Here is a 27,668-nt window from a genome sequence, read left to right as displayed (position 1 = left end):
AAAACTTTTACAATTTCTTTAACTGCTTAAAGGTCCCATGAAGTGCCTTGAAACACACAGCATTGTTCTATGTGGTGAAATAATTTCAAATAAAACAGAAGAGAGGGCGGGACATATCTAGCAGACCTGCCCCCTTTTTAAAATAGCCAATAGCATTTTGTTTATATTTGCTCAGACAAGAGCCGTTGAGCTGATCTGTAAAGTAGCATTTGACAGCTACAGTCTAATAGATTACCCCCTAGATTCAATTTGAAACTCTTAGTAAAACAAAATAGTGGTCATAATCATGCTGAAGCTGCGTAGTTTTAAATACATGCCAACTTGCGCATATGATCTGCTCTGTGCGATCGCGTCTCTGGACTGAAACCAGACCTTGTTTGCACCAATCGAGAGCTTATTTACACTGTCTGAATCGTTCCCTATGGCCTACATTGTGCACTATGAACCATTCATTATACAGGAAATACTAAACTGTGAACAAGTGACTGATCTCAGCCGCAGCTTCAGTGTCTATTTATAATGCAGGGGGGGTGGGCACTTCGGATTCTAGAGAGCATTTGATTGGTCAAAAGATTTGATGAGAAGATGAAGTACAAAGTGACGTAAAAAAAAACGTTGAGCCGTTTTGGATGAAGTGACGAGCTGCAAGATTTGAATGCTAATATATTTCTAAATGTGAATTTTGTCACTGTTTAGGAGCGCACAGTGCCTTATAAATAACCTTAAGACTAACAAATTGATAATAACACCCAAAAAACTTTAATTTTGATTTCATGGAGACTTTAAGGCCATTTTACCTTTAGCAGGTTATCCGGAAGAATCACATTCCTGATAAGTATCACTTACTGTCGGAGAAGGAATTTGCATGTCCATTCAGGACGTTAAAGTCTGAACAGACAAATAGCATGTGAACAATTTTTGTGTCGAACATAAGCATCGATATGAACAGGCCTTAAAGTTGCAGTCACTTTTACGCTGTTTGGTGAAATTTTGTGAGCAATATTCGGTCATTTAAAAATCGGTAACCATCAGGAGTTTTAAGAGATGGCAAAAAAAGTTCCACACAATGATTTTGCTTGTCTTCAAGTTTGGTCATACAAATTTGACACATGCACCTACAGAAAGCTGCTTGATTTGAAAATGACTTAAATATGAGCTGTACTTCATGCATAACAACAGTATTGACACTTGTCAAAGATTCCTTTTTGACGACCAAGTTTTGCATTAATTTTAACAATGTCACTGCACCTTAACAGTTCTTTCAGGACAGCTTTCTGTAATTTTCTGCAGAGTTATCTGAGTAATTAGCAGTTTCCATGTGTGCCTAGTCTTTACTTTATCTTCTTGTGATGTGTTTATTATGTGCGAAAGGTCATTTGGATTATATTTCAAATGTTAGTGACCTGGTGCTCTGCAGAAACCAGCCTGTGTTTCCACTGAGATGATGTAACTGACTGTTTCGATTCGATAAATAAAAATGATATTCGAATTTCGCATTAAAAAAAAAAAAAAAGTTCACAGTATAACCTAATTTGGCCTCTTTCTGTGATTCTCCATGGCATATTTGAAGATTGAAGCAAAAAATAATTAATGAATGAATTAGGGGCCGTTCACATATCGCGCCTAAAAACGCTAGGCGCGCTACTTTCTCCTTTCCAATGCGCTCGGGCAGAAGAGCTCCTGAGGCGTCTGCCGTTGCTAAGCAACAATGACGCGCTCTCTCCATGAAGACGCGGAAATTTCAGCAAAGGATAAATGGAATTGCAGCACAAAAAATCGCTTTCAGTAGCTCTGCTACTAAATTTATTTCAAAATGGCAATCCATATACAGCTATGATCAGCTGTTCCTTAGCTTGGCTGAGCTTTTAACGTTGTTACGGGAAAGGATGAAGCTGAATGTTTAGTTCTTGTCACATGACCTGCGTTGCGCTTGCGGCATTCTGAAAAGTTTAGATGTTTTTAACTTGATGCGGTGCGGACGCTCCTGGAAAAAACGGGCGCATCGCACCGCATGCGCATCGCGGCCGCGTCGCTTCCATTATGAGCGTGCATTGGAAATAACGAACTTGAGCGCGCAAAAGAAGTGATATGTGAACGGCCCCTAAAAACTGTGGTCTTCTACAGTACTTCAAATATGCTGTGGAGAATCACAGAAAGTGACCGAATTCGAGAACATTGTTGTGGCATCTCTCAAGCAACGAATAAACACCGCTAACTTGGAGAATGCAGTGAAAACTCCTCTTCTCGCGTCTGCCCTAGACCCTCGGCACAAACATCTCAGGTTTCTCGATGAAAACATGAGAGAAGAAAGAAAAAAAAAAAACTTTTTTGAACATTATCAGAACATTTTCCTCGATGCGAGAGGTGCGGATGCAGCCGCCGCCACCAACGATGAAGAGGATGCGGTGATGCCCACTCGTCGGAAAAGGCTGAGCCAGTTCTTCAGCGATGATTACAGAGAGTCCAGCCGAGACGAGTGGGAACAGTTCTTGCTGGAGCCATGTATTCCACCAGATGAGGATCCCATTCAGTGGTGAAACGAAAACACGAAGCGCTTCACAAAACGTATTCGCTTAGCACACCGTTATTTGTGAGTCCCGCCAATGTCTGTGCCGTCAGAGCACGTTTTCTCCGCAGCCGGCCTTATTGTTAACAGACTAAGGAGCCGACTTTCCCCCGATCATGTTTACATGCCCGTATTTCTTAACAAGAACATGTAAATCAATAGAAAAAAGATTTGCTGACAGTTTAAAAGTTTAAAAGTTAAGTGTAGGCTACGTTCTACAATAGCCTAATTGCTGCAGGCTGCTTTACGTTTTTTCTTTGTTCACTTTTTTTTGTTTTTGCTTTTAATCTGTGCTTTTGTTTGTTTGCACGCATTGTTAAAGGTTTTCAGCTACAAAACACGATGTGTAATGTTCAAGCTTATTGTGTGTAAGCTTGTTCAAAATAACGGAAACAATAAATATTGCTGAAAAATAACGTCTGTCTCATTAAACTTAATTAAATAAACGAATATTCGAATATTCGTTTTTTGTGAGCTCAAATATTCGAATGTGATATTTGCAGAAAACGCCCATCCCTAACATGTATACACAGGTGGCTACATTTTTGGAGTAATTGACGCTACCCATGAATCAACATAAAAACTGCCAAATTTTCCTTGTATGATCACATCATATAATCATTGCTTAAATGTGTTCATTGTTCCTGCTTAAATTAATATTTACTGCATGACTTGGATTATTTTATAACTGTACATTTCTGCAACATACTGCAGATATTAAACATTCCCCTCTCCTAATTGTAATGTAGAAATATTTATTTTCTGTGAAGCTGCTTTGAAATGATATATATCGTGAAAAGCACTATACAATTAAATGTGAATTGAACTTATTTATTTGATCAAAATTGTAAGTTGTTAAAGTTGTAATACTAAAAAAAAAAAAAAATTCATTGTAATAGAGCTGTTATTTTATTTGAAAATTACAATTCCTGAATTTTCAGCATCATTACTCCAGTCTTCAGTGTCACATGATCCTTCAGAAATCATTCTATCTGCTGATTTGGTGCTCAATTATGTTTTGTTTTATTATCAGTGGTGAAGACTGCTTTTTGCTGCCTAATATTTCTTTGTAGATCAGGTGACGTTTCTTGTCTACCAAATCTCTGAAGGATCATGTGACACTGAGAGCTGAAATAATGGTTGCTGAAAATGTTCACTGTATTACTTCTTTTTTAATTGTCAAATTATAAAATCTTCAAAAAACTAAAAAAATTTAATTATTCCAAACTTTTAACCACCAATGTAAGGATAAAATATAGGGCACTCAATTCAAAAATAGTTTTTTTAAAACAAGTGAGCAGGTAATATAATGTGACCTGAGCTACTGTGCAGCATGGCACAGGAACTGTACTTGCATGCCTAATGGTTATAAATAGGCTAATGTAAAACTTCAGCTCTTTTAAACATCCGATTTGTCATATTAAATGACATTTTCTAAATTGTTTTAATGTCCTTTCTCCTCCCACAGAGACCCTCCCCAAGAAGAAGCAACAGTCCAGACAAATTCAAGCGGCCCACACCCCCTCCTTCTCCCAACATGCATCCTGGCGTCCATCCCCCTCCTCCCCCTCCACCCACCGTGCATCCAACATCATCCCAGGCAGCTCCACTGCAGCCGCAGCAGTCCTTGCAGCCATAGATCAGGGACTTGAAACAGAGCTGCTTCACTGTAATATCCCTAATCCTCTCCCGCTCTAAAACCATTCATCTGTGTTGTGCTCATAGTTCTGTTTGGAAGTGTTTTTTTGTGTCCACTAATGATGATGTGTGAGGTGAAGGCATTTCCAACTTGGAGGGAATAAACCTCTCTTCAGTGTATTAGCAAGTACTTACTGCTTTGGCATCAGTGTGTGTCAAGCGATCTACGCCCATAGTGATCTCTTAGAAATTGCTTGGTCATAGAGAGACAAAAAATACTATTAAGGAAATTATGCGGTCATATATTTTTCATAGTTGAATATTTTTCCAGTGTTCAGACACTTTAAAAGTGTCATCCAGAGTGGACCAGCCAGACATTATAGAGAGCCACAGGTGAATAGTGAATAGCTAATGGCCTTTTAAGGATAAAATTGCAGCCCAATATCACTTGAATTCTTGGTTAATAATTCATAGGATAGTGTCTCAGAACGGAATAAAAAAAAAAAAAATGCAGCAAAATGCTTTCGGTAGTTTCTTCATAAACACATTTGGAAAGCAAGACAGCAAAATACTTCGCATTAGTCATAAGTCTCCCAAAGAAGTGACCAGGTCAAAATTATATATATATATATATATATATAATTTTTTTTTTTTTTTTTTTTCATTTTAATAACGAAAAAAATTACTTGCAATAAATACATTTAGTTGGTGTTATTTTATAATTTTTTTTTGAGTGAAATATGACCTGGACAGTAAGTGACACCCTAGCAAGTGATTTTTTTTCAGTGTTCACATGAGACCTGCGGTAGATGACTTGTTGTTTTGTGGCTGCTGCAGATGCAATGTGTTGTTGGCATCTGCCAGACTTTAATCTTCCTGGTTGGTTCTAAAAGCTTTTTATAATTTAGCTAGACACTTAAGACATTAAATGGCGCAGATTAGAAAATACTAGTATGTGTATGTGTAGAGGGTTTGTCTTTTTTTTTATTTTTTATTACAAACACACCTGCAGCTCTTTTCTGCTAAACAGTGTCTGGTACCACTGTGATATTTTTTTTTTCTTAAGAATATACTGACTTATAAAAATTACTTTCAGTTTGAAAAGAAGTGAATTGAAGTGTGTAAAATAGACTTTTGTATGCTTTGCAAAAAATGCAAATAGGGGTCCCTTTTGTAAAGTGTTTGCGAGTTCATCTTAGACCCTCCTGTCACTGGTAAGCTTTGGTTTTCAACTATATACAGGATTCTCTCAGAGTTACCAAATAAATCAGAAATTGAGTTGGTGCGTTTGAATATGCCGAACAACAGAAAACAAGGAAGCGCTTCTTATGTACTGTGAACAGCAATCATTTCCTGCAGATCAAAGTATACAAGTGATTCATTTCCTGGTACTAACCAGCTGGATTTCAGTTAAATTGTGATAGGTTATCCGTAGCCAGATGAACGCTAGGCCGTTTTGTCGAACAATATCCCATGAAAACATCACTGAGTCTTGCTGCAGCATGACATCAGATCTTTTCATTTTTACTACAGTGTCTATAAAGTCTTTTCTTTTCATCTTTTTAATTTTTCACCATGTATTCTTTGAGAGCACAATTCATTAGGTTGAGCAGAAGAACCCGTTTACCTTTTTACTGTGATCATTGTAAATACTCATGTCTTTGTATAGAAAAAGATTTCAGTTGTACCAAAGCTACGTTTTGTCCTTTTCAGCTCCACCCAGCTTTTAAGACTAATGAATGTACCGAGTGCTCATTTTACTGCTATCATTAACAGATGGGACACCTTTGAGCCTTAACTCACTGCGGCATTGCTAAATGTAAGCATCGTCTAGCTTTTCCTACATTATATCAAGGCCTTAATAAGTGGTTGATGTTACTCAGTGGTTAGATTGCTCCATTTTAAGCAGGTGCAAGATGTGTATTGCATCATTTGTAAAGCAAGAACATGCTACATTATGTAATGTTTATTAAAATGATGATGATTATCGTAACTGAAGATCTCGAATTGATGTAAAAACTCATGACCCTGCACTGGACTTTTCAAGCATTTCTTTCCTTTATGAAGCTAAAGCACTTTTTACATCGCTCTGGATAAAAGCATCTGCTAAATGCCTTAAATATAAAAGCTTTGACGTGATTGAATCGCATTGCAACTGTACCAACAATTTCACTGTTTCACCATGTTAAAAAAGTAAAATTTACGTATTCTTTAAATATTTGAGAAATCTTATGAAACATTTGAGATATGTTGTGGTAGTACTGTGAGGAAACCTTCCTGGCAGCTTTTAGTCTTGTGATATTTTTTTTTTCTTCTTGTTCCCACGATCTGTTGTACAGAGCTTTATCTTTGCAGTGCATTCCCGTTCAAAAAGACCTTGCTTTGATACTGTGAGAAAGTTAGCAAACCAGCAATGTGAGTGTCTGTCCCTTCGGCAGAATCTCAAGGGCCTGCTTTGATGAAGATGGATGATTTAAGATGTGCATTTTAAAGTTTTATGTTTATTTGTATGATCACAAAACGGATAGTAAAAAGCTGGAAACTGCATGAGAATAGCTTGATCTTTTAATCTATGCATGAGAAATGCAACAATTCAGGGGATATATGTATATTTCATATATGTTTGTGTGTGTGTGTGTGTGTATGTATGCCTGTATGTGTGTGTGTGTGTGTATATATATATGTATATATATATATATATGTATATATATATGTATATGTATATATATGTATATGTATATAAATAATTTTGGTGCAATGACAAACATTCTAAATAGACTAGAAAAACATCAAGTGTAGACTAAGTAGACAGATGATCCGGTAACTCGTTGTCGCTGCTGTATTGTCATCAACCGGTTTGGACTGGAACTGCAGCGCACATACATGGGCAAAGAGAGATACACGTGGCATGTGTTTACAGTGCAATTTACAGTAAGAAATTTTAAATAAAAGCAGTCGCGTTAACAAATGCCATAAACGCTGTCTACATACATTGTCCATGTCAGAAAACTACCCATCGACTAAACGGAGCGGATGGTTCCTTTAAATATAGATTAATGGCATTTAGATTTTAAACACTCACTAAAATCTTTTAAGTGTTGACGGGAAATGTTCGATGTTGGGTTGACACTGCAGGAAGGCTGTGTTCATTGTCGGTGAATCAAAAGCAAGTTAAGAGCATCGAAATGTGAAGCTGTGCCAGCGAGAACAGCTTCAAACCGGTTTAAACGTTTGGCAACAAAAGCCGGAGCTCGTGCAGATCACAGCGCACAATGATGTAGGACAGACCGGGATGTTTCAGCTCAACGCATCCGCAATCATTCATATAGCATCAGAGTGGTCATCCCACATTATGACACAATGATAAGACATTTCAAATCATAACGCGCATTGTCCAAAGATCCAGTTCAACATCCTGGACTGAATTTACCACCGAAATCATCATCATCGTTTCCCGGTCGGTGGAGAGGTAAGACATCTCAATGAGATGTTAATTTGCTTTAATATAATATTATGTAATACAGGATTTTTTCACAAATATGTCTTTAAATGAAACGTACGTCTTTGTCTTTTTTTTTTTTTTTTTGACAGTTTAAATTCTAAAGTTGTGTAAAACTATGAAAACAACTACATGCAGAACAAAAGCCAGTAGGAAGTAGGCTGTTTGAGTGGGGTTAGGGAGCGCGCACGGTTGCTGTAGTGCGCTCTCCGCTATCGTGCGTCATTGTGCGGTGCTTTGGTTACGCGCGTTCTTCACATTCTGTCGGCGGCGTTGATCCTAGGCAAGAAAGTTAGAATGAGGTAGAAATGCAAAATCCTTCTTTCTCAGAATAAAATCAGAGCGAATTATTAATAAAAAAAAATGTTTTGAATGTTAATCAGCTGTTTTCAGTGCAACTGAATGGAGACTTGCTGAGCACCAAAAAGGACATAAAAAGTATAATAAAAGTGAACCATTGTGCAATATGTATTTTTGCGTTATTAATACAATATTAAAGAAATTAAATTGTAACGTAATATCAAGCTATATTGTTTTTTCTCTACAGGAGCCCAGTGTAAACATGAGCACCTGGAGCACTAAGCAAGCCCCGGACGGTGGATGGGGTTGGGCCATTGTGGTTGCCTCTTTCATGGTTCAGCTCCTGGCCTATGGTTCGCCCCAGTCAGTGGGGGTGCTCTACCCAGAATGGCTGAACACCTTCCAGGATGGCAAAGGCATGACAGCGTTGGTCGGCTCTCTCGTGTCCGGGGTCGGACTCATTGCTAGTAAGTTTTCTACAGATGCATTATGCTTAATAAATCCACTCTTCATAAACATGCTTTCCATTCCATTTCCGCCTTTTTTTTCTGGTAACTATACTATGGTAAACATAAACCAAGAACACAATTAACAACAATGAATGTCAAAACTGGAACAGAAACGTTTTTCACTCAGAAACTGCTTGTACATTTCACAGTTAATTGCAAAGAAATGGCAAGTAACACGCTGAATTTAACATGACATTTGGAAGTAGAAAGATAGTATTTTCTTATAGAATACCGGTGCTAGTCATTTAATTAGAATATCATCAAAAAGTTGATTTATTTCACTAATTCCATTCAAAAAATGAAACTTATGTTATATTCATTCATTACACACAGACTAAACAGACAGTTTATTTCTTTTAATTTTGATGATTATAACGGACAACTAAGGAAAATCCCAAATTCAGTATCTCAGAATATTAGAATATTGTGAATAGGTTCAATATTGAAGACAACTGGTGCCACACTCTAATCAGCTCATTAACTCAAAACACCTGCAAAAGCCTTGAAATGGTCTCTCAGTCTAGCTCTGTAGGCTACACAATCATGGGGAAGACTGCTGACTTGACGGTTGTCCAAAAGATGACCATTGACACCTTGCACAAGGAGGGCAAGATACAAAAAGTCATTGCAAAAGAGGCTGGCTGTTCACAGAGCTCTTTGTCCAAGCACATTAATAGAGAAGTGAAGAGAAGGAAAAGATGTGGTAGAAAAAAGTGTACAAGCAATAGGAATAACCGCATCCTGGAGAAGATTGTGAAACAAAACCCATTCAAAAATGTGGGGGAGATTCACAAACAGTGGACTGCAGCTGGAGTCAGTGCTTCAAGAACCACTATGCAAAGATGTATGCAAGACATGAGTTTCAGCTGTTGCATTCCTTGTGTCAAGCCAATCTTGAACAACAGAAAGCATCAGAAGCGTCTCGCCTGGGCTAAAGACAAAAAGGACTGGACTGCTGCTGAGTGGTCCAAAGCTATGTTCTCTGATGAAAGTAAATTTTGCAAATTAGGGTCCCCGAGTCTGGAGGAAGAGAGAAGATGCACACAATCCATGTTGCTTGAGGTCCAGTGTAAAGTTTCCACAGTCAGTGATGGTTTGGGGTGCCATGTCATCTGCTGGTGTTGGTCCCACTGTGTTTTCTGAGGTCCAAGGTCAACGCAGCCGTATACCAGGAAGATTTAGATGCTTCCTGCTGTGACCAACTTTATGGAGATGCAGATTTCATTTTCCAACAGGACTTTGCACCTGCACACAGTGCCAAAGCTTCCAGTACCTGGTTTAAGGACCATGGTATTCCTGTTCTCAATTGGCCAGCAAACTCGCCTGACCTTGTGAAGAGGAAGATGTGATATGCCAGACCCAAGAATGCAGAAGAGCTGGAGGCCACTATCAGAGCAACCTGGGCTCTCATAACACTTGAGCAGTGCCACAGACTGATCGACTCCATGCCACACCACATTGCTGCAGTAATTCAGGCAAAAGGAGCCCGACTAAGTATTGAGTGATGTACATGCTCATACTTTTCATACTTTATTGGTCTTAAGTATTATTCAAATTTTCTGAGATACTGAATTTGGGATTTTCCTTAGTTGTCAGTTATAATCATCAAAGTTAAAAGAAATAAACATTTGAAATATATCAGTCTGTGTTTAATGAATGACTATAATATACAAGTTTCACTTTTTGAATGGAATTAGTGAAATAAATAAACTTTTTGATGATATTCTAATTATATGACCAGCACCTGTACGTACATGCATATATATTGTTTTTTATTTTATTGTAGTTTTATTGCTTGTTCCTCCATGTCAGTCATAAAAGAAAATGTTTCTAATGGTTTAGTTATAAGACTCGACCTTGTTTTTCATTATGAAACTCATTTGTCATTATTAAATGAAGAACAGCGTGTCAAATCATTAGGGGTATAATTGTGGCTAATGATTTTCTGTTTGTGTCAGTGGGGTATTTGACGTCATGTCCTGTGTTTTCAGAAGTCAATCAAATTCTGCACTATTCTATGCCTCGGCTTACATTGATTTTAATTCTATTTTGAGGTAAGCATTTTCTAACAGGATGATGCTCTGGTCCTTTCACACAGGTCCCATCTGCAGTGCCTGTGTTGTGAATTTCGGGGCCAGACCTGTGACCATCTTTAGTGGGGTCATGGTCTCCGGAGGACTTATGCTTAGTGCTTTTGCACCTAATGTTCAGTTTCTCATATTTTCCTATGGGATTGTTGTTGGTGAGTATCTCACATGTCCTCCTAGAAAGATTACCTATTTTAATTTGGGTCACTGCGCCACTGCAGTCTAAATGCTGGTTAATTGATTTTTTTTTTTTTTAAGGCTTATGGCTGATATAATATTTAGAAAAATTGTTTATGAATAGGGTATTGGCACTGATTTTTAAAACAAATCCAATGTAAAATATTTTCATCTTTGTATGTCCAATAACCAATATGCATAATTGATATTTCATTAATATTTTGTTTAATTAAATGTTTTTTCCAAATCTGTTTACATTTATTATATTTGATTATATGATTAGAAGAAATATTTTATGAGTACAGGTGCATACACAAAAAATTGAATATCATGGAAACTTTTTTTTTTTATTCAAAAAAGCAAACTTTCTTATATTCTAGATTCATTGCACACAAATATTTCAAGAGTTTTTTATTTTAATTCTGATGGTTATGACTTTAAAAAATTACAATATTTTCTCAAAAATCTATCAAAAAAGATTTACAAAACAGAAATGTTCAAGATCCCCAAAGCAGGTTTAGTTATTCACTCAGTACTTGGTTGGGGCTCCTTTTGTATAAATTACTGCTTCAATGTGGGGTGGCATGAAGGTGATCAGCCTATGGCACTGCTGAGGCATTATTGAAGCCCAGGTTGCTTTAACTGCCTTCAGCTCCTCTGTATTGTTTGTTAGATGTTACTTATCTTCCTCTTCACAATACCCCATAGATTCTCTGTGAGCTTCAGGTCAGGTGAGATGGCTGGCAAATCAAGCACAGTAATATCATGGTCAGCAAACCACTTGGAAGTGGTTTTGGCAGTGTGGGCAGGTAGGTGCTAAAGTCCTGCTGCAAAATAAAATCAGCATCTCCATAAAGCTTGTCAGCAGATGGAAGCATAAAGTGTTCTTTTGGACTTGATAAAGCACAATGGACCAACACCAGCAGACGACACGGCACCCCATATCATCACTGACTTCAGAAACTTCACACTGGACTTCAAGCAGCTTGGATTCTGTGCCTCTCCAGTATTCCTCCAGACACCAGACCTTGATTTCCAAATGAAATGCTAAATTTATTTTCATCTGAAAAGCGGACTGTGGACCACTGAGCAACAGTCCAGTTCTTTTTCTCCTTACCCCAGGTGAAATGCTTCAGACATTTCTTTCTGGTTCAGAAGTGGCTTGGTTCTAGGAAGACGTCTTAAGACGTCTGAGTTTGGTGACTCTTGATGCGCTGACTCCAGCTTCAGTCCACTCCTTGTGAAGCTCTTCCAAGTTCTTGAATCTGTTTTTCTTGACAATCTTCCCAAGGCTGTGATCATCCCTGTTGCTTGTGTACCTTTTCCTACCACACTTTTTCCTTCCAGTCAAATTTCTATAAATATATTTGGATACAGCACTCTGTGAACAACCAGCCCTTTCAGCAATGACCTTCTGTGGCTTCCCCTCCTTGTGGAGGGTGTTGATGATTGCCTTCTGGACAACTGTCAAGTCAATAGTCTTTCCCATAATTGTGGTTGCATGTTCTAAACAAGCCCAGGAGGTACCCAGTATTTATACTGAAAATTAATCAAACTAATCAAGCTCAAAATGGAATGTTCAAATCTTTTGAGATACTGAATTTTTAATTTTCCTAAACTTTAAGTCATAACCATCAGAATTAAAACAAAAAACTCTTGAAATATTTCAGTTTGTGTGCAATGAATCTAGAATATAAGAAAGTTTGCTTTTTTAATAAAATTACAAAAAAGAAAGTTATTTTCTATGATATTAAAAAAATTTAGATGCACCTGTAGGTGAACCTTTTTTTTCTGACTGTTCTTTAACTTGACACTTTTATTATACAGGACTAGGCTGTGGACTTGTTTATGCTGCTACTGTAACCATCACATGCCAGTATTTTGACAAGAGACGCGGTCTTGCTCTTGGCATTGTTACAACAGGTAAATATATGATCAGTGAAAAATAATACACTACCACTCCGATGTTTGGACATGATGGGCTGAATTTATGATTCTCACACGTTACAAAAAAGAAGAATAATTTTGACTAAAGCATTATAAATGTATGTATGTATGTATGGATGAATGAATACAGTAAATGAGTTGGATCAAATCAGGAAGGAAACACAGTCTACAAGTGTGTAGCATATGTGGACTATAATATTATTTAAAAGCAAGTAAAAAAAAACAACAACAGCTTACTTTTCAAGAAAAGGCAGATCTAAAAGCATACCAATGGAAAAAAAAGTGTATATATATATATACATACACACACACACACACACATATATATATATATATATATATATATATATAAAGTATTTTTTTATTATGATTTATTTTATGTATGTAATTATTTAAATGGATGCCCTACTTAAGTCATATTAGGTCTGTAACATTTATAGAAAATAATCAAATAGTATTATTTCTAATATGAAAAAAATGCGATTGAGACTTATAATGAGATTAAAAAATATATACCATATTTTCCGGACTATAAATCACACTTTTTTTCGTAGTTTGGCTGGTCCTGCGACTTCTAGTCAGGAGCGACTTATTTATCAAAATTAATTTGACATGAACCGAGAGAAATGAACCAAGAGAAAACATTACCGTCGACAGCTGCCAGAGGGCGCTCTATGCTGCCAGAGATGCTGCTCAGTGCTCCTGTAGTCTACACTGAGCAGCACAGAGCGCCCTCTCGCGGCTGTAGATGGTAATGTTTTCTCTTGGTTCTTGGTTCTAAATAAATGCGACTTATAGTCCAGTGCGACTTATATATGTTTTTTTTTTCCTTGTCATGACGTATTTTTGGACTGATGCGACTTATACTCAGGTGCGACTTATAGTCCAAAATACGGTATTGTTAAAAATACACTTGTTTGAAGGGGTGCGCAATTCGGCCAATATTAATAATAATAATTAATAATAATAATTAATAATTAATAATAATAATAATAATTTATTAAATAAATAATTAATTTCTTCATTTCTTCATTTTCGAATGTTAAACCATCAAACTCTTATTTTGACTGCAGGGGGCTTAAAGCTAGGGATGCACAATCATGATTTTTCATGGCCGATTCCGATACTACGGTGGCCGAGAAGTGCAAAACAAATCACAATTACAAAAACAAAATAACAAATCCAAAAACACAACGACAATTCAGAAAACAAACTAACAATTCAAAAAACACAACGACAATTCAGAAAACAAAATAACAATTCAGAAAACACAACGACAATTCAGAAAACACAACGACAATTCAGAAAACAAAATAACAATTCAGAAAACACAACGACAATTCAGAAAACACAACGACAATTCAGAAAACAAAATAACAATTCAGAAAACACAACGACAATTCAGAAAACACAGAAGTACTAACCACATTGTCCGGTAGCCGAACAACTGTCCTGGTCCACGCAGCTCTGCTCTAATAGCATTCATTACTTCGTCTATGGGCGAATAGTTCTTTCTTCTGAACATACCATTATTCTTCAGGTGTGTTTTTAAAGAGCGCAAGCTCATTTTAATGTCGTGGTATGTCGCCAGCATGTCCACAATCACGGCATATGAATGTCCTTCTTCAAAGTAGCGTTTAATGTGTTCCATTTTAGCAAAATTCAACATTAGATTTCAACAAAGTTGATCACAATTTATTTTTGATTGACAGGTGTCTCATCCAATCAGCGATAAGTATGTCGTTCTCAAAATATACCTATCTTTTCCGTTTTGTATGAATTGTCATTGTGTTTTCTGAATTGTCGTTGTGTTTTCTGAATTGTTATTTTGTTTTCTGAATTGTCGTTGTGTTTTTTGAATTATTTTGTTTTCTGAATTGTCGTTGTGTTTTTGGATTTGTTATTTTGTTTTTGTAATTGTGATTTGTTTTGCACTTCTCGGCCACCATACGATACCGATTTTTTTTTTTACAAGCAAACTGGCCGATGATTTTTTTTTTATCTTTAAGCAACAAACAAAAAAGAAGGAAAGTGTGCATAAACAAGATGTTTATTTGGTATTTAATACTCCAAACTGGCTTTTGGCTATTGAAAACAATAACTGCAACCATCTGAAATTAACAGCAGTAACTGCACAGTAAGTAGCCTACATTCAGTACAATCATAGATGGTACAGACATCAGCATTTAGCTTTTGTTTTTGAATTGGGTTGAAACTACATAGAACTGGCCTTAAATGAAAAGATTAACTGTAACCATGTGAAATTAAAGGCAATAAATGCATAGTTCTACAATCCAAACAACACAATCAACACACATTCAATAAGATGTTTCTTAATCAGCATTCAGTATTTTAGTTTTTAAATTTGGTTTTAAATTTAAAACATGGTCTTTACCAGTGAGACTAAATAAAAGTATGCTATATAAATATTATTCCAAAATATTAAAATCAAATAATGTTGGTGCGAATAAAACAAAGATGCAAAGTGTTTCATTCATCTAATTAAAAAAACAAAATTGAGGTAATGATTCACTTCTATATTTTTTTACTTGAGCCAATGAAAAATAAATAACTATTGTCTAAAGTTAAAATATAGATGTGAATCATTACACTAAAATTTTTTAATTGGATGAATGAAACACTTTTTTTCAGTGTGCTACAGCAGGTGATTTTTAAATCAAATGCAGTCGATATAATTTTAAGGTAAAATAAAAAATAATCATCCTATACAGAACTGACGTTTACTTCTGGCTTTTCAAACATGTATGCAAGTTCTACTTTATAAAAATAAAAAAATAAATCAGTTTTGTCACAGTTTAGTACGTTTCATTTCTCATCCAACACGCGAGAAGTTGAGCTGAACATCCTTCACTGTCTCCGCTTGTGCAGGGCGCGGACAGGTACAGATACACTCGCGCAGCTTCAGTGAGCAGGAAAGGGACTCTTATTTTGTGCAGTCGGCTGATCGCTTCCTGCTATCTGTGTCTCAGACATGTAGCTCTGCACTTCCAGTAATGAACGGCTGTCCGTGTCCTGCGCACAGATTTCGAAATACTTCCACACTACTGACATGATAGCGAATGATTACAATGTAGTCTGTGCACGCGAGCAAAAAAAGACCAAAATCCTTTAAAAAATATATGGCCGGTCAACCGGTGCATCCCTACTTAAAGCTTCTCTTTTGTTGACAAGCGGTTCTTATTATAAGTATGGGAAGATGGTTGGAAGTTGGAGCATATTACAGTATGTTTCCAAATGCATGTTAAAGCGACCCAAACTCTGAGCAGATGCAGAAATGGAGTTTGTGCAGGTCAGCATTTACTGCTAACCGAGCTGCTCTGAGATGCTGAAAACACTGGCAGATAATGAGCTGCTCGTGTGAGAAAACCGTGCCGGGATTCATTCTTTAACACGTAGCGCATATATACTGTATATATTCAATCAAATTGCAGCCTTTGTGATTTGGTAATCACACTAAGCCATATGACAATTGTGGTTTTATTTTGCTTGATCGTGCAACCCTACAACTAATAACATTGATAATACCCAATATTGATAATACTTAATCGTCTCATTTTTTCAGGGACAAGTATTGGAGGTTTTCTCTACGCTACTGTACAGAACGAGCTCATTGCACTCTTTGGACTTGACGGCTGCCTTTTGCTTATTGGCTGTTTTTCACTAAACATCATCGCCTGTGCTGGACTTATGAGACCCCTGCACCTGCCGGCCTACTACCTGAAACAGAGAGCAGCGCTGGCCGAGAAGGCAGAGGAGAAGGTTCTGGAAATGACCCCTGTTGTGGAGGACCCAATCAAGAAAAATCAGTCCGTCAACATACTAATCACAGGGGAGACGAAAGACCCTCCACCGTATGAGAAGAGCCTCATGAGTTACGTGGAGTTGGTGAGGCTCGTGAAGAAGAAGCAGAAGGAGTACTCTGAATACTTGCACTCGACGGCGGAGCTACTTCAGAACAGGGTCTTCTTGGCCACGTGCATGTCTTTGTTCGCATATTGCTTGGGAGCTTACACTCCTCTTCTCTTCCTGGAGGATTTGGCCCAGAGCGAGGGTCTGATCAGCGGCATCAGCATCATTCCGCTGGTCTCCATCATGTCCATCGCTGCTGGAGTGGGGAAGCTGCTGCTGGGAGTCATGATGGACATCAGCTGGATGAACAGCATCTTTCTGTACGCCTTCACCCTGCTGGGAACAGGGGTGGCTCTTCTCATAATCCCTGTTACCAGGAATTACGCTGGGCTGCAGGTCATCTCAGCGCTGCTGGGTTTCTTTTCTGGAAACTGGTCTGTCGTACCTTATATAACTACTAAGGTTGTGGGAATGGATCGTCTGACTGAGGCATTTGGGATCTTGATGTTCTTCGGTGGATTTAGTATAATGCTCGGACCACCAGTCGCAGGTAATATTTTGACCTGTTGCTGATTTCAGATCTGTTAGATTTGGGCTTAGATACAAGTGTTTAAAATTCACTTCATTAGTTTGAAATTAATTAGTACAGAATAGAATAGAGGTTGGCAAAAATTATTTAAAAAATCAGATTCCTTTCAATTAATCAATTAATTTAAATTGATGACACAAACCCCAGGATGTTGAATTGTAATTCATTTATTTTGACTTTGACATAAATTAGACCTTTTTAGGACATCATGTGTTTTTCCCAGTATTGTTAACTAAAACTAAATCCATAAAAAAATCTTTAAAAAATCATTTATTTGAAATAAAATAAATATTAACTTGTATAAAATAAAAAAATAAACAATTTATTTCAGCTTTTTTCATAATTATTATTATTTTCATAATTTATTTTTTGCGTTTCCAAGGCAACATTTCAAATTTTTGTTTAGTTTAAAACACTAAAATAAACTTAATCTAATAAATAACATTTAATCAAAACTACATAGTCATAATAAAAATAATAATAATAATAAAACTTTAATTAAATTTAAAATTGAAAGCAGAAAATATAACAATAAAATCTAATTCAAAGTCTTAACCAAACCTACAATAGTATAGAAATGACAATAAAACAAATAATTAATTAAGTGTGTGTGTGTGTGTGTGTGTGTATATATATATATATATATATATATATATATATATTGCTATAGGCAAGTCAAAGGTGTGGCCTTTTTGAGTTTTTTTCTGAAATACATAAAAAAATAAAATAAAACCAAAAAACTGTTGTGTCAGAATCTTTTGAAATATTTAATATTTAATATATTTAAAGAGTTAAATGTAAAATAGTATAATCGTTTTTATGCTCTAAAGACTTTAAAAGCTAGATTGTTAAAAGATGGCATTTTTCACTGGCCCAGGTGACATTTCAAACATGAATTGTAATGAAAATATGAAATGCATAAATTACATTTACTTAATTTTGTTGTTTGAATTTCATTCCATTTAATGTTACTTCTATAAATTCAAATTCAAATGCATAAAATGTGTATATACATATAATATTATAATGTATATATACATCCTGTTTGCTACAGTATATCAATTCAAATTCAGGAATTGAATTAAAAATAAAATGGCATTCTCACTTAAAGGGTTAGTTCCCCCAAAAATCTAAATTATGTCATTAATAACTCACCCGCATGTCGTTCCAAACCTGTGATACCTCCGTTCATCTTCAGAACACAGTTCTGATTATAGATTTAGTCCGAGAGCTCTCAGTCCGTCCATTGAAACTGTGTGTACAGTCTACTGTCCATGTCCAGAAAGGTAAGAAAAACATCATCAAAGTAGTCCATGTGACATCAGAGGGTCAGTTAGAATTTTTTGAAGCATCGAAAATACATTTTGGTCCAAAAATAGCAAAAACTATGACTTTATTCAGCATTGTCTTCTCTTCCGTGTCTGTTGTGAGATTTCAAAACACTGCAGTTTAGTGATATCCGGTTTGCGAACTAATCACTCGATGTAACCGGATCTTCTTGAACCAGTTCACCAAATCGAACTGAATTGTTTGAAATGGTTCGCGTCTCCAGTAAGCATTAATCCACAAATTTCTTAAGCTGTTAACTTTTTTAATGTGGCTGACACTCCCTCAGAGTTAAAACAAACCAATATCCCAGAGTAATTCATTTACTCAAACAGTACACTGACTGAACTGCTGTGAAGAGAGAACTGAAGATGAACACCGAGCTGAGCCAGATAACGAACAAAAGATTGACTCGTTCTCGAGTTGCATTGGTTTTCGGATCACCAGTAGTGATGGGAAGTTCAGTTCTTTTCCGCGGGTTCTTTCTGACAGTTCGATTCAATAAACCGGTTGAAGAAAACAGTTCACCGGTTGTTTGTGCTCTACTTAATGACGACATGATTCAAATAACTTGATTCAAGCCTTCGGTTTACCCGGGCTCATAACACTAGCACAGAATCAGTTCAGAATCAATCACCAAAAGAATCAGTTCGGTTCAGACGCTCTGTGTGTGATTCAGTTCGAACTGGTTCAAGAAGATCCGGTTACATCGAATGATTCATTCGCGAACCGGATATCACTACACTTCAGAGTTTTGAACTCTCTCACAACAGACACGGAAGAGAAGACAATGCTGAATAAAGTCATAGGTTTTGCTATTTTTGGACCCAAATGTATTTTCGATGCTTCAAAAAATTCTAACTGACCCTCTGATGTCACATGGACTACTTTAATGATGTTTTTCTTACCTTTCTGGACATGGACAGTATACCGTTCACACAGCTTCAATGGAGGGACTGAGAGCTCTCGGACTAAATCTTAAATATCTTAAACTGTGTTCCGAAGATGAACGGAGGTCTCACAGGTTTGGAACGACATGAGGGTGAGTCATTAATGACATAATTTTGATTTTTGGATGAACTAACCCTTTAAGTTTTTAATGTACAGAGAAAATTGTATGGATTCAGAAAGTTTACCTGCGGAGTGACATACAGTACAGTTTAGTAAGTGATTCTACCATTTGTTTTGTTTCTCTCTCCAGGCTGGATTTATGACTGGATGCACTCTTATGACCTGGCGTTCTACTTCAGCGGGAGTTTCGTGCTGCTGGGAGGAGCTGGCCTTTTCCTTGCTGCCTTGTGCTGTCAGAACAAGAACCAGGATGAAGCTAACATGCCAGACACAGAATGCATTAATGACTATGAAAAAGTGGCAATGGTTGCCTGAAGCACAACTTCAAGATTAACTGCTGTTCAGCGGATAAATTCTCTCCCCGTAATTACAAATAACTGAAATGTACTTTACATCAGTGTTTTGTACTCTTTTTACACTGAAGACTTCTAGCAAATGGTTAAAAGACTGTCCTTAGGCTTATCATTTGTGGCGATGAGTCCTCATTGCCATGTGTCACCAGTCTCATAGAAACAATGTTTTCAAAAGTTTTATGAGATGGCTGTATTTTTTATTTGTGTGTGTGTGTGTGTATGTAGATGTGCAAGACATTACACTGCAACGCTACACTGCAAATAAATATCATTTTTGTACTGGTTAACGCATTCTGCAGGATTTTTGATGGCTGATAATGTCTTGTGTTGTACCAAAGTTTTGGTTGTTGTTGGTTTATTTATTGTATTTGATTTGTGTCTGTAAATGCTGTTCATAAGGATCAGGCAGACAACAGACTAACTGTCCTTGTAAGTTTATGACTTGTTTTCTATGTCTTATAAATTTTTTTCGATTTTCTTAGTGATACAGACTGTAGTGTGTAGTTGATTCAAAACTAAATGCTATAAAGAAATTTGTATAAGTTAATTTGCTGTCAGGATATTTTGTATAGCAGTTTAGCTATCCTTTAATTTCTTGATTTGTGCATTTTTCTAAATACCAGCTTAAACTGACTGTTTTACACATTTTGCTATAGACGGTGTTTGTTTGTTTCACTTTTTCAACCTTTGCAAGACATTGTTACTTGAAATAAGTTTTTATTATTATATACATTTATATGAATTAATATTCAACAGTGAAAATGGTGGAATGGGACACTTTAAGATACAAGTCTGCACTCTTTCCATCTCTGTTTAAAGTCCATCAAGGGAATGTTTATGGTTATGGCACCTTTAGGTATAGTGGACCTTTGATCCTGCCATTATTTTTCTCTTTTATTGTTTTATTTGCATTTTTATGTTTTTATTATTAAAGTTTCATTGGGATAAATGTTTATTTGCTGCTTATTTTATAGCCAGTATAATTTTGAAACCAGTACTCATGGTCTGTTGATGCAAAATGCAAACAAAGCCAGACTTCACTGTATAGATTTACCTGACGCTTTTATCCAAAGCGACTTACATTTGCTATATATGTCAGAGGTCGCACGCCTCTGGAGCAACTAGGGGTTAAGTGTCTTGCTCAGGGACACATTGGTGTCTCACAGTGGATTCAAACCCGGGTCTCTCACACCAAGTGCATTTGTCTTATCCACTGCGCCATCACCACCCCTATACTGAGTTTCATTAGACTGCCATGATGTGAGGTGGCCTTGTGGTCTCCATGGATACAGTAACTATAGTGAGTGCAATCAGAGCTCTATTATATATATATATATTCATTCTTTGGTTAATCAGAGCAAAAGTGTGATTAAGGCAGTGTATATAATGGACATTCAATTATATTCCAGTGCAATATCTTAAAAACAAAAAACATTTACTTAAATGAAAAGTTTGCCCCCAAAGTTGAAATCTGATGCACAGAGGTCTCCTATTTTAGCCAAAAGCAATGGTTTGAGGTTTAAAACGTCTTGATGATGAATCTGTTTATTACAAACACGCAATGCTTGATGGAGCCGAATGGGTTGGGTTGGAGTCATGACCTAATGGTTAGAGAGTTGGACTAATAATGCAAAGGTTGTGGGTTTGAGTCTCAGTACCAGCAGGGATTGTAAGTGGGTAGAGTAAATGATCAACACTTTCTTCCACCCTCAATACCATGACTGGATTGTTCCAAATATTGATAGTATTGATACCAATGTTGGTAATGATATAAGATCAAAACCAGCCAGTTGTGATCCATACTTCAGTTTAAGTTTCTCTTTTCTATACTCAGTACATTGCCCCTACTTCATTAAAGAGTATACATGTCTGTGCTTGTCTATATGCCACTCCTTTCACATCTCATATGCACACAATTGCTCCTCTTGCCGTCCCTGCTCTGCTATTTTATTGTCATGCCATCACGTGACTCAGCAGTACAAAGCACAAGCATACACTAAAACAACTTAAAACATTGTTTTTACACATTTAATCATATATTTTATGTATGTTGACTTTTATGAACTTATTTAAAGCAATGGATAAATACTTGTATAATAAACTAAAAAGCATGTTGTTCTTGTATAGTATCCACCATGGTTTGCTGTGCAGCATGGGAATCCTCCAGTCACAAAGAAGTATTAATGTATGGTTCTCTTTCATCATCTTTCATCAAGATCCGCCAATGGGAAGGGCATCCGTGCCTGACCTCTACAGAAGTATCCAATTGCACCAAGTCTGGCTTGACAGACAGGAGCATGTGCCCAATGGCAGGTAATTTTCCTCAGTTGACATTTGCTTCTCATGACCTCTGGAAATTTATTCACAGCTCGTTGGTTGACTTTCACTATTGTCTACCGGAGGACACATCTTAGGATCAGCCTCTGTCAGACACATTTGTAATTTTTTTTTAGCTGTTTTACCTGCAACCCGCCCACACTCACACTTGTTAATTGGCTACTCGCCTCTTACCTTGCCTTGTCCTAACTCTTTCTCCTGTCTGCTACTCATGGCTCTTTCGAAATTGAACCGGGCTACCCTTGTGAACAATCAGTCGCGACCCTGCCCACCCGTGTGCTGCAGCCTACTTGCTGCTAGGGTTCCCTGTCCCTTCTGCATGGACACGCTCAAGAAGCCACTGATTTCCCAGAGAACTGTAGCCATTGTGTAACGGAGGCCAGCGGGTAGGTGCTCTGCAGGTAGACCTCACTCCCCTGATCTCAAGAGGTGCACTGTGACTGACTCTATTGTCTGCAGTCTTTATCCTCCTTGTTAGTGTGCTTGCCTCCCATGCTGTAGACCTGGGTTCGAGACCCACTTGGATCAATTTTGATAGGGGGGGCAATGGGGGGTCCTGGTCATTTCAAGGGGGCTCTCATGAAAACCAACAAAAAATAAAGTGGACACGGCTAATAACTGCATATTACTGCTACTAAACAACAAAAATAACACAGCATATCAACTACTTTGTTTTTAATTAATTAATCAATTGCAGTTTGCAAACAATATGCTCAAACTTTAAAGGATTGGTTCACCCAAAAATTTAAATTATGTCATTAATGTCAAACATCTTCAAAGTAGTCCATGTGACATCAGAGGGTCAGTTAGAATTTTTTAAGCATCGGAAATACATTTTGGTCCAAAAATAGCAGAAACTACGACTTTATTCAGCATTGTCTTCTCTTCCGTGTCTGTTGTGAGAGAGTTCAAAACACAACAGTTCAATGATATCCGGTTCGCGAAAGAATCACTCGTTGTAACCGGATCTTCTTGAACCAGTTCACCGAATCGAACTGAATCGTTTGAAACAGTTTGCGTCTCCAATAAGCATTAATCCACAAATTACTTAAGCTGTTAACTTTTTTAACGTGGCTGACACTCCCTCTGAACAGGGCCGTGCAGAAACCTTTGGAGGGGCAGGTGCTCAAAGTATAAAAGGGGCACATGGAACAAGGCTTTAAATGGCGCTGTTCAAAATATCAATACAGCAATATATTGTGATGCATTCCTTGCTGATTCGCGTATCAATATGGATGATTATGTATTGATACAGCAGAAAATGCTTTGATGCAATTTTGAAAAAGGAACAATAGAGAAGACAATTTTAAGTTTAAAATAATAATAGCTCTCGGATTAGAAACGGAAATGTCTTAAATTGTCCCAACCTGATGGTTTTTTCTTCTCTGTTCTACAGAATAATTAAGAACAGCGGTTATAGTAAAAACTATAGAAAACGCTTGTGCCTCTTCATTTTCCTCTTTCTCACCAGCCTCTGTCTCCTGGCTTGCTGTTACATGCTCTCTTTCTGTCACTTGTGCCTCTACATTTCCCTCTTTTTCTTCTTCTATCTCCATCTCCTCATTTATCTTTTACTTTTCCACTCTCTGTCCATCTAGGAACAAGGCTCAGTTTACTATTTCAGCATTAATCTATTATTTTAACCATCACTACTACTCTTGCAGCTAATCAATAAGTCCACCTTAAATATTGATATAAAACATTAAAAAACTGATACACTGGAATATACTGTATATATTTTTATTATTACTTTTGTAGATGTCTAAAATTGAACACCTTTGCAATGTAAACAAATGACAGGCTACATTTGTTATTCATATCCTTCGCACTGCACTTTGAGGTCAGGTATATTATGCATTTTTTATTGACATTGATATTTTTACATTTATTTCCAGAGAGATATTATAGAGTTTACAGGCTAAAGTGGTCTTGCTGTTGTAAACACTGAGGCTATTGTAGAAAAAAAGATGTTTGCGTCACATTTAAAATATAAATATATTTTAATTCATTTCTGAATTTTTTTTATTTTTATAATGATAATTCAGAGAATGAGAAAATCTGAATAAACCTTACCAGTGTTGTGATAATTATTTTTAAGGCACTCTTCGTGTTAAAAAATAAATAAGTACTGTAATATAATAATAATCCTCAGTCGGAAAAGGGTGGCTTGCCCACTTCAGGTTGGTGGAGAGTTCCTGCCTCAAGTGGAGGAGTTTAAGTATCTTGGGGTCTTGTTCACGAGTGAGGGAAGGATGGAATGGGAGATTGACAGACGGATCGGTGCAGCTTCTGCAGTAATGCGGTCGATGTACCGGTCTGTCGTGGTGAAGAAAGAGCTGAGCCGCAAGGCGAAGCTCTCGATTTACCGGTCAATCTACGTTCCTACTCTCACCTATGGTCATGATCTTTGGGTCATGACCGAAAGGACAAGATCCCGGATACAGGCGGCCGAAATGAGCTTTCTCCGCAGGGTGGCTGGGCGATCCCTTAGAGATGAGAAGCTGATGAGAAGGGTGAGAAGCTCAGTCACCCGGGAGGAGCTCTGAGTAGAGCCGCTGCTCCTCCACATCGAGAGGGGTCAGCTGAGGTGGCTCGGGCATCTGTTCCGGATGCCTCCTGGATGCCTTCCCGGGAAGGTGTTTCGGGCGCGTCCCACTGGGAGGAGACCCCGGGGAAGACCTAGGACACGCTGGAGAGACTATGTCTCCCGGCTGGCCTGGGAATGCCTCGGTGTCCCCCCAGAAGCGCTGGAGGAAGTGTCTAGGGAGAGGGAAGTCTGGGGTTCTCTGCTTAGACTGCTGCCCCCGCGACCCGGCCCCGGATAAGCGGAAGAAGATGGATGGATGGATGGATGTAATATAATAAAAGTTTAGTCAAATAACATAAAAAAGACCAGACCCCTCGATGCCTGTGAAACTTTTCTCCATCAAACAGCATGCTAGTGTTACTTCTACTGTACACTACAGGCTACACACAGCAATATAAACAACATATCTGCATGTTCTCACATCGCATCGTTCTTGTAAAATAATAATAAGTAAATAAACATCAAAATCACTTCGCTGAGAATGAAACACCACTTACCAGCTGCCGCGGTGTTGAAAATATCCTCTAGCAATTAAAAAATGCGCGTGCGACGTAAGGAATCATCCCGGTCAGATGAGGTCGTCGTCGTCAGGTGAAAGGTCATCATGTTGGTCATTTTATTTAATAAATTGTACTAATATTATGATTGGGCGTGGGCAGGCATACACAAAAGGGAATGTTATTACAAAAAAAAATTTGAGGAAATTTTGCTTTGACAAAGGGGCACTTAAGGGGCAAAGGAGCAGGTGCTTAAGTGAACCGGTTCTTTCGGACAGTTCGATCAAATAAAGCAGTTGAAAAAAAAACAGTTCACTGGTTCTTTTGCGCTCGATGTAATGTCATTGGCGATGACTGCCCTTCATTCAAGCCTTTGGTTTTCCCACCGCTTATAACATTAGCACAGAATCAGTTCAGAATCAATCACCAAAAGAATCAGTTCGGTTCAGACACTGCTTCAAACTGAATCACACATGCGCAGTATCATCAGTTCCTCAGTTCTCGAATCGGACGCTTCCAAGAGAAACAGTTCTAGTTTGAAGAGAAACATTTTTAATCTTTATCCCGGATATATATATTTTTTAATCAGGAAGAGGGGGGGGTCAAATGGGGGGTCAAGGCGTTTTTTGGCAGAATCTTGAGACCCCTTAAGACCCCCCCTGGCGCCCGCCGGTGGTTAGGACCAGGGAAGGAGGGTAACAACTGCTTGGTGCTCCTTAAGAAGCTCCTGCCTCAAGGTGGCCTCTACTCAAATCGTTGACTTTGGATTGTCTGACTTGATCAGTGCAATCCTTCCCCCTTTGTGGATATTTTGTCTTCTGATACCCATTTCATTGATGGTACACCTAGCTCTGAGGATGAGGACGATGCAGGAATTCTTAATCGCTCAGATGACGAGGAAGCCATGCCGTCATCCGTAGCCCCTCAGGCTAATGCTCCTGCTGCCCCTGCCCCAATCAGTCCTCCTTTCTTTTTGTGAGCGAGAAGTCACTTCTCCCGTCCTTCAGGTATGCGCTAAACATATAAAACAATACTGGGGAGAGCCTTTCAATCTCAAACACGACATTGCGAATCTCGTTATTGGTGACCCTTATCCCCTGTCAAGGCAGTCTACTCGCCCCACCCAAGCCTATTCTATACCTGGAAAGATGAAGCGTTTCTCTGTGTTCATTCATCAGGCCTCTTATAAAGCCTCAGAAGGGTTATAAAGCCACTTAGAAAAGGTAGCACATGCATTAGCTTTATGCATTCGGTTAAGGGGGTATCCCTTACCTGCCACTGGGCATGCCTTCCTGTCTGTCAAGCCAGACTTGGTGCAAATGGTGGATCTCTCCACTCAATGTTTCAACAAACAGTAACCTATTGTTTCCCAACTGACATGGAGAGAAGGATAAAAGTATGCATTAATTTTGATTCAGTTCACATATATTTGTATAGCATTTTTTAATTATACAAATTGTTTCAAAGCAGTTTTACAGAAAATTGGGCAGTTTTGTTGATTCAGTGCTGGCACCATCTGAAGTCCTTTCAAGGGTTGGCGTCATCTCTTCACAGGTGCTGAATCATCTGAAGTCTTCGTAAGTGGCTGGATATAGTCAGCAGGAACAATCTAATTTACAGCTATAGGTTACAACTACAAAAAGTGATGTAATCCTACTTGGGAAGTCACACTTTTCCACAAAGACACAAAGAGCAGGGAAAGACTTGCAAAACCTAGTAAGCTAAGACTCATTGTGAGTGTGATGTCTCATTACAGGCAGTCTACGGGTGGTTTTTGTTCTAAAAGCAAGATAGAGAAGATGAAAAACACAGGAGAAAAGCTTAAGTGTTGCTCCATCACATATCAGTACTGTGGCATCACTGCTCCTCCACAACACAGTGCTTCCAAAGTAGCTAAGACGTTTAAGTATAAAATACAATAAAAATGTACAGGTTTACTGTGATTACTTCTATAATACATTTGTGGTATACATTTTTGGCAATTTAGCCAATTATGATTCTGAAATGAAAACTGCTTTAGGCCTAGCTAATTAAAATTTTATCATTCTCACTTAGGTCGATCAGCACAAATGGCTGCCCACTGGTCCGGGTGTGTGTATGTGTGTGGTCTCAACTCACTGCTGTGTTTGTGCATTCGTTTGGGTTAAATGCAAAAACAAATTGGGACCCCATTGTCAGGGATCAGGCAAGCCCGGTTTCAGCCAATCCACAACGCTCACGTTCCCCTGAATACTAACCAGCCACACCTGCTCCGCATCAATGATCCAATCAGAGCACTGAATTCAGCACAGCCCGAGGAAAGCGCTTCCGCTAAT

At 37.8% G+C, this 27,668-nt stretch overlaps 2 protein-coding genes across 2 annotated transcripts in view; both read left to right on the top strand.

Annotated features, from left to right (window-relative positions):
- The window catches only part of LOC132121270 (coiled-coil domain-containing protein 6-like), a 34,574-nt gene extending 29,761 nt beyond the window's left edge, over positions 1 to 4,813 (top strand). Inside the window, exon 9 of the mRNA XM_059530501.1 lies at positions 4,035 to 4,813. Within this exon, the coding sequence (XP_059386484.1) occupies positions 4,035 to 4,205 (171 nt within the window). The 3' untranslated portion in view covers positions 4,206 to 4,813. The remainder of the gene's footprint in view (positions 1 to 4,034) is intronic.
- Positions 4,814 to 7,366: 2,553 nt separating this feature from the next.
- On the top strand, positions 7,367 to 20,028 carry LOC132121268 (monocarboxylate transporter 9-like). The gene is made up of 6 exons (XM_059530499.1): positions 7,367 to 7,673; positions 8,251 to 8,470; positions 10,611 to 10,754; positions 12,604 to 12,699; positions 16,307 to 17,143; positions 19,710 to 20,028. Exons 2-6 carry the CDS (start codon positions 8,266 to 8,268, stop codon positions 19,892 to 19,894), a joined length of 1,467 nt encoding a protein of 488 aa, XP_059386482.1. The 5' UTR covers positions 7,367 to 7,673; positions 8,251 to 8,265; the 3' UTR covers positions 19,895 to 20,028.
- The last annotated feature ends 7,640 nt before the right edge of the window (positions 20,029 to 27,668 follow it).

This window comes from Carassius carassius, chromosome 39, assembly GCF_963082965.1.
Source record: "Carassius carassius chromosome 39, fCarCar2.1, whole genome shotgun sequence".
NCBI lineage: Eukaryota > Metazoa > Chordata > Actinopteri > Cypriniformes > Cyprinidae > Carassius > Carassius carassius.
The sequence above is the reverse complement of the archived record's forward strand: the minus strand, read 5'-3'. Positions and strand labels throughout refer to the sequence as shown.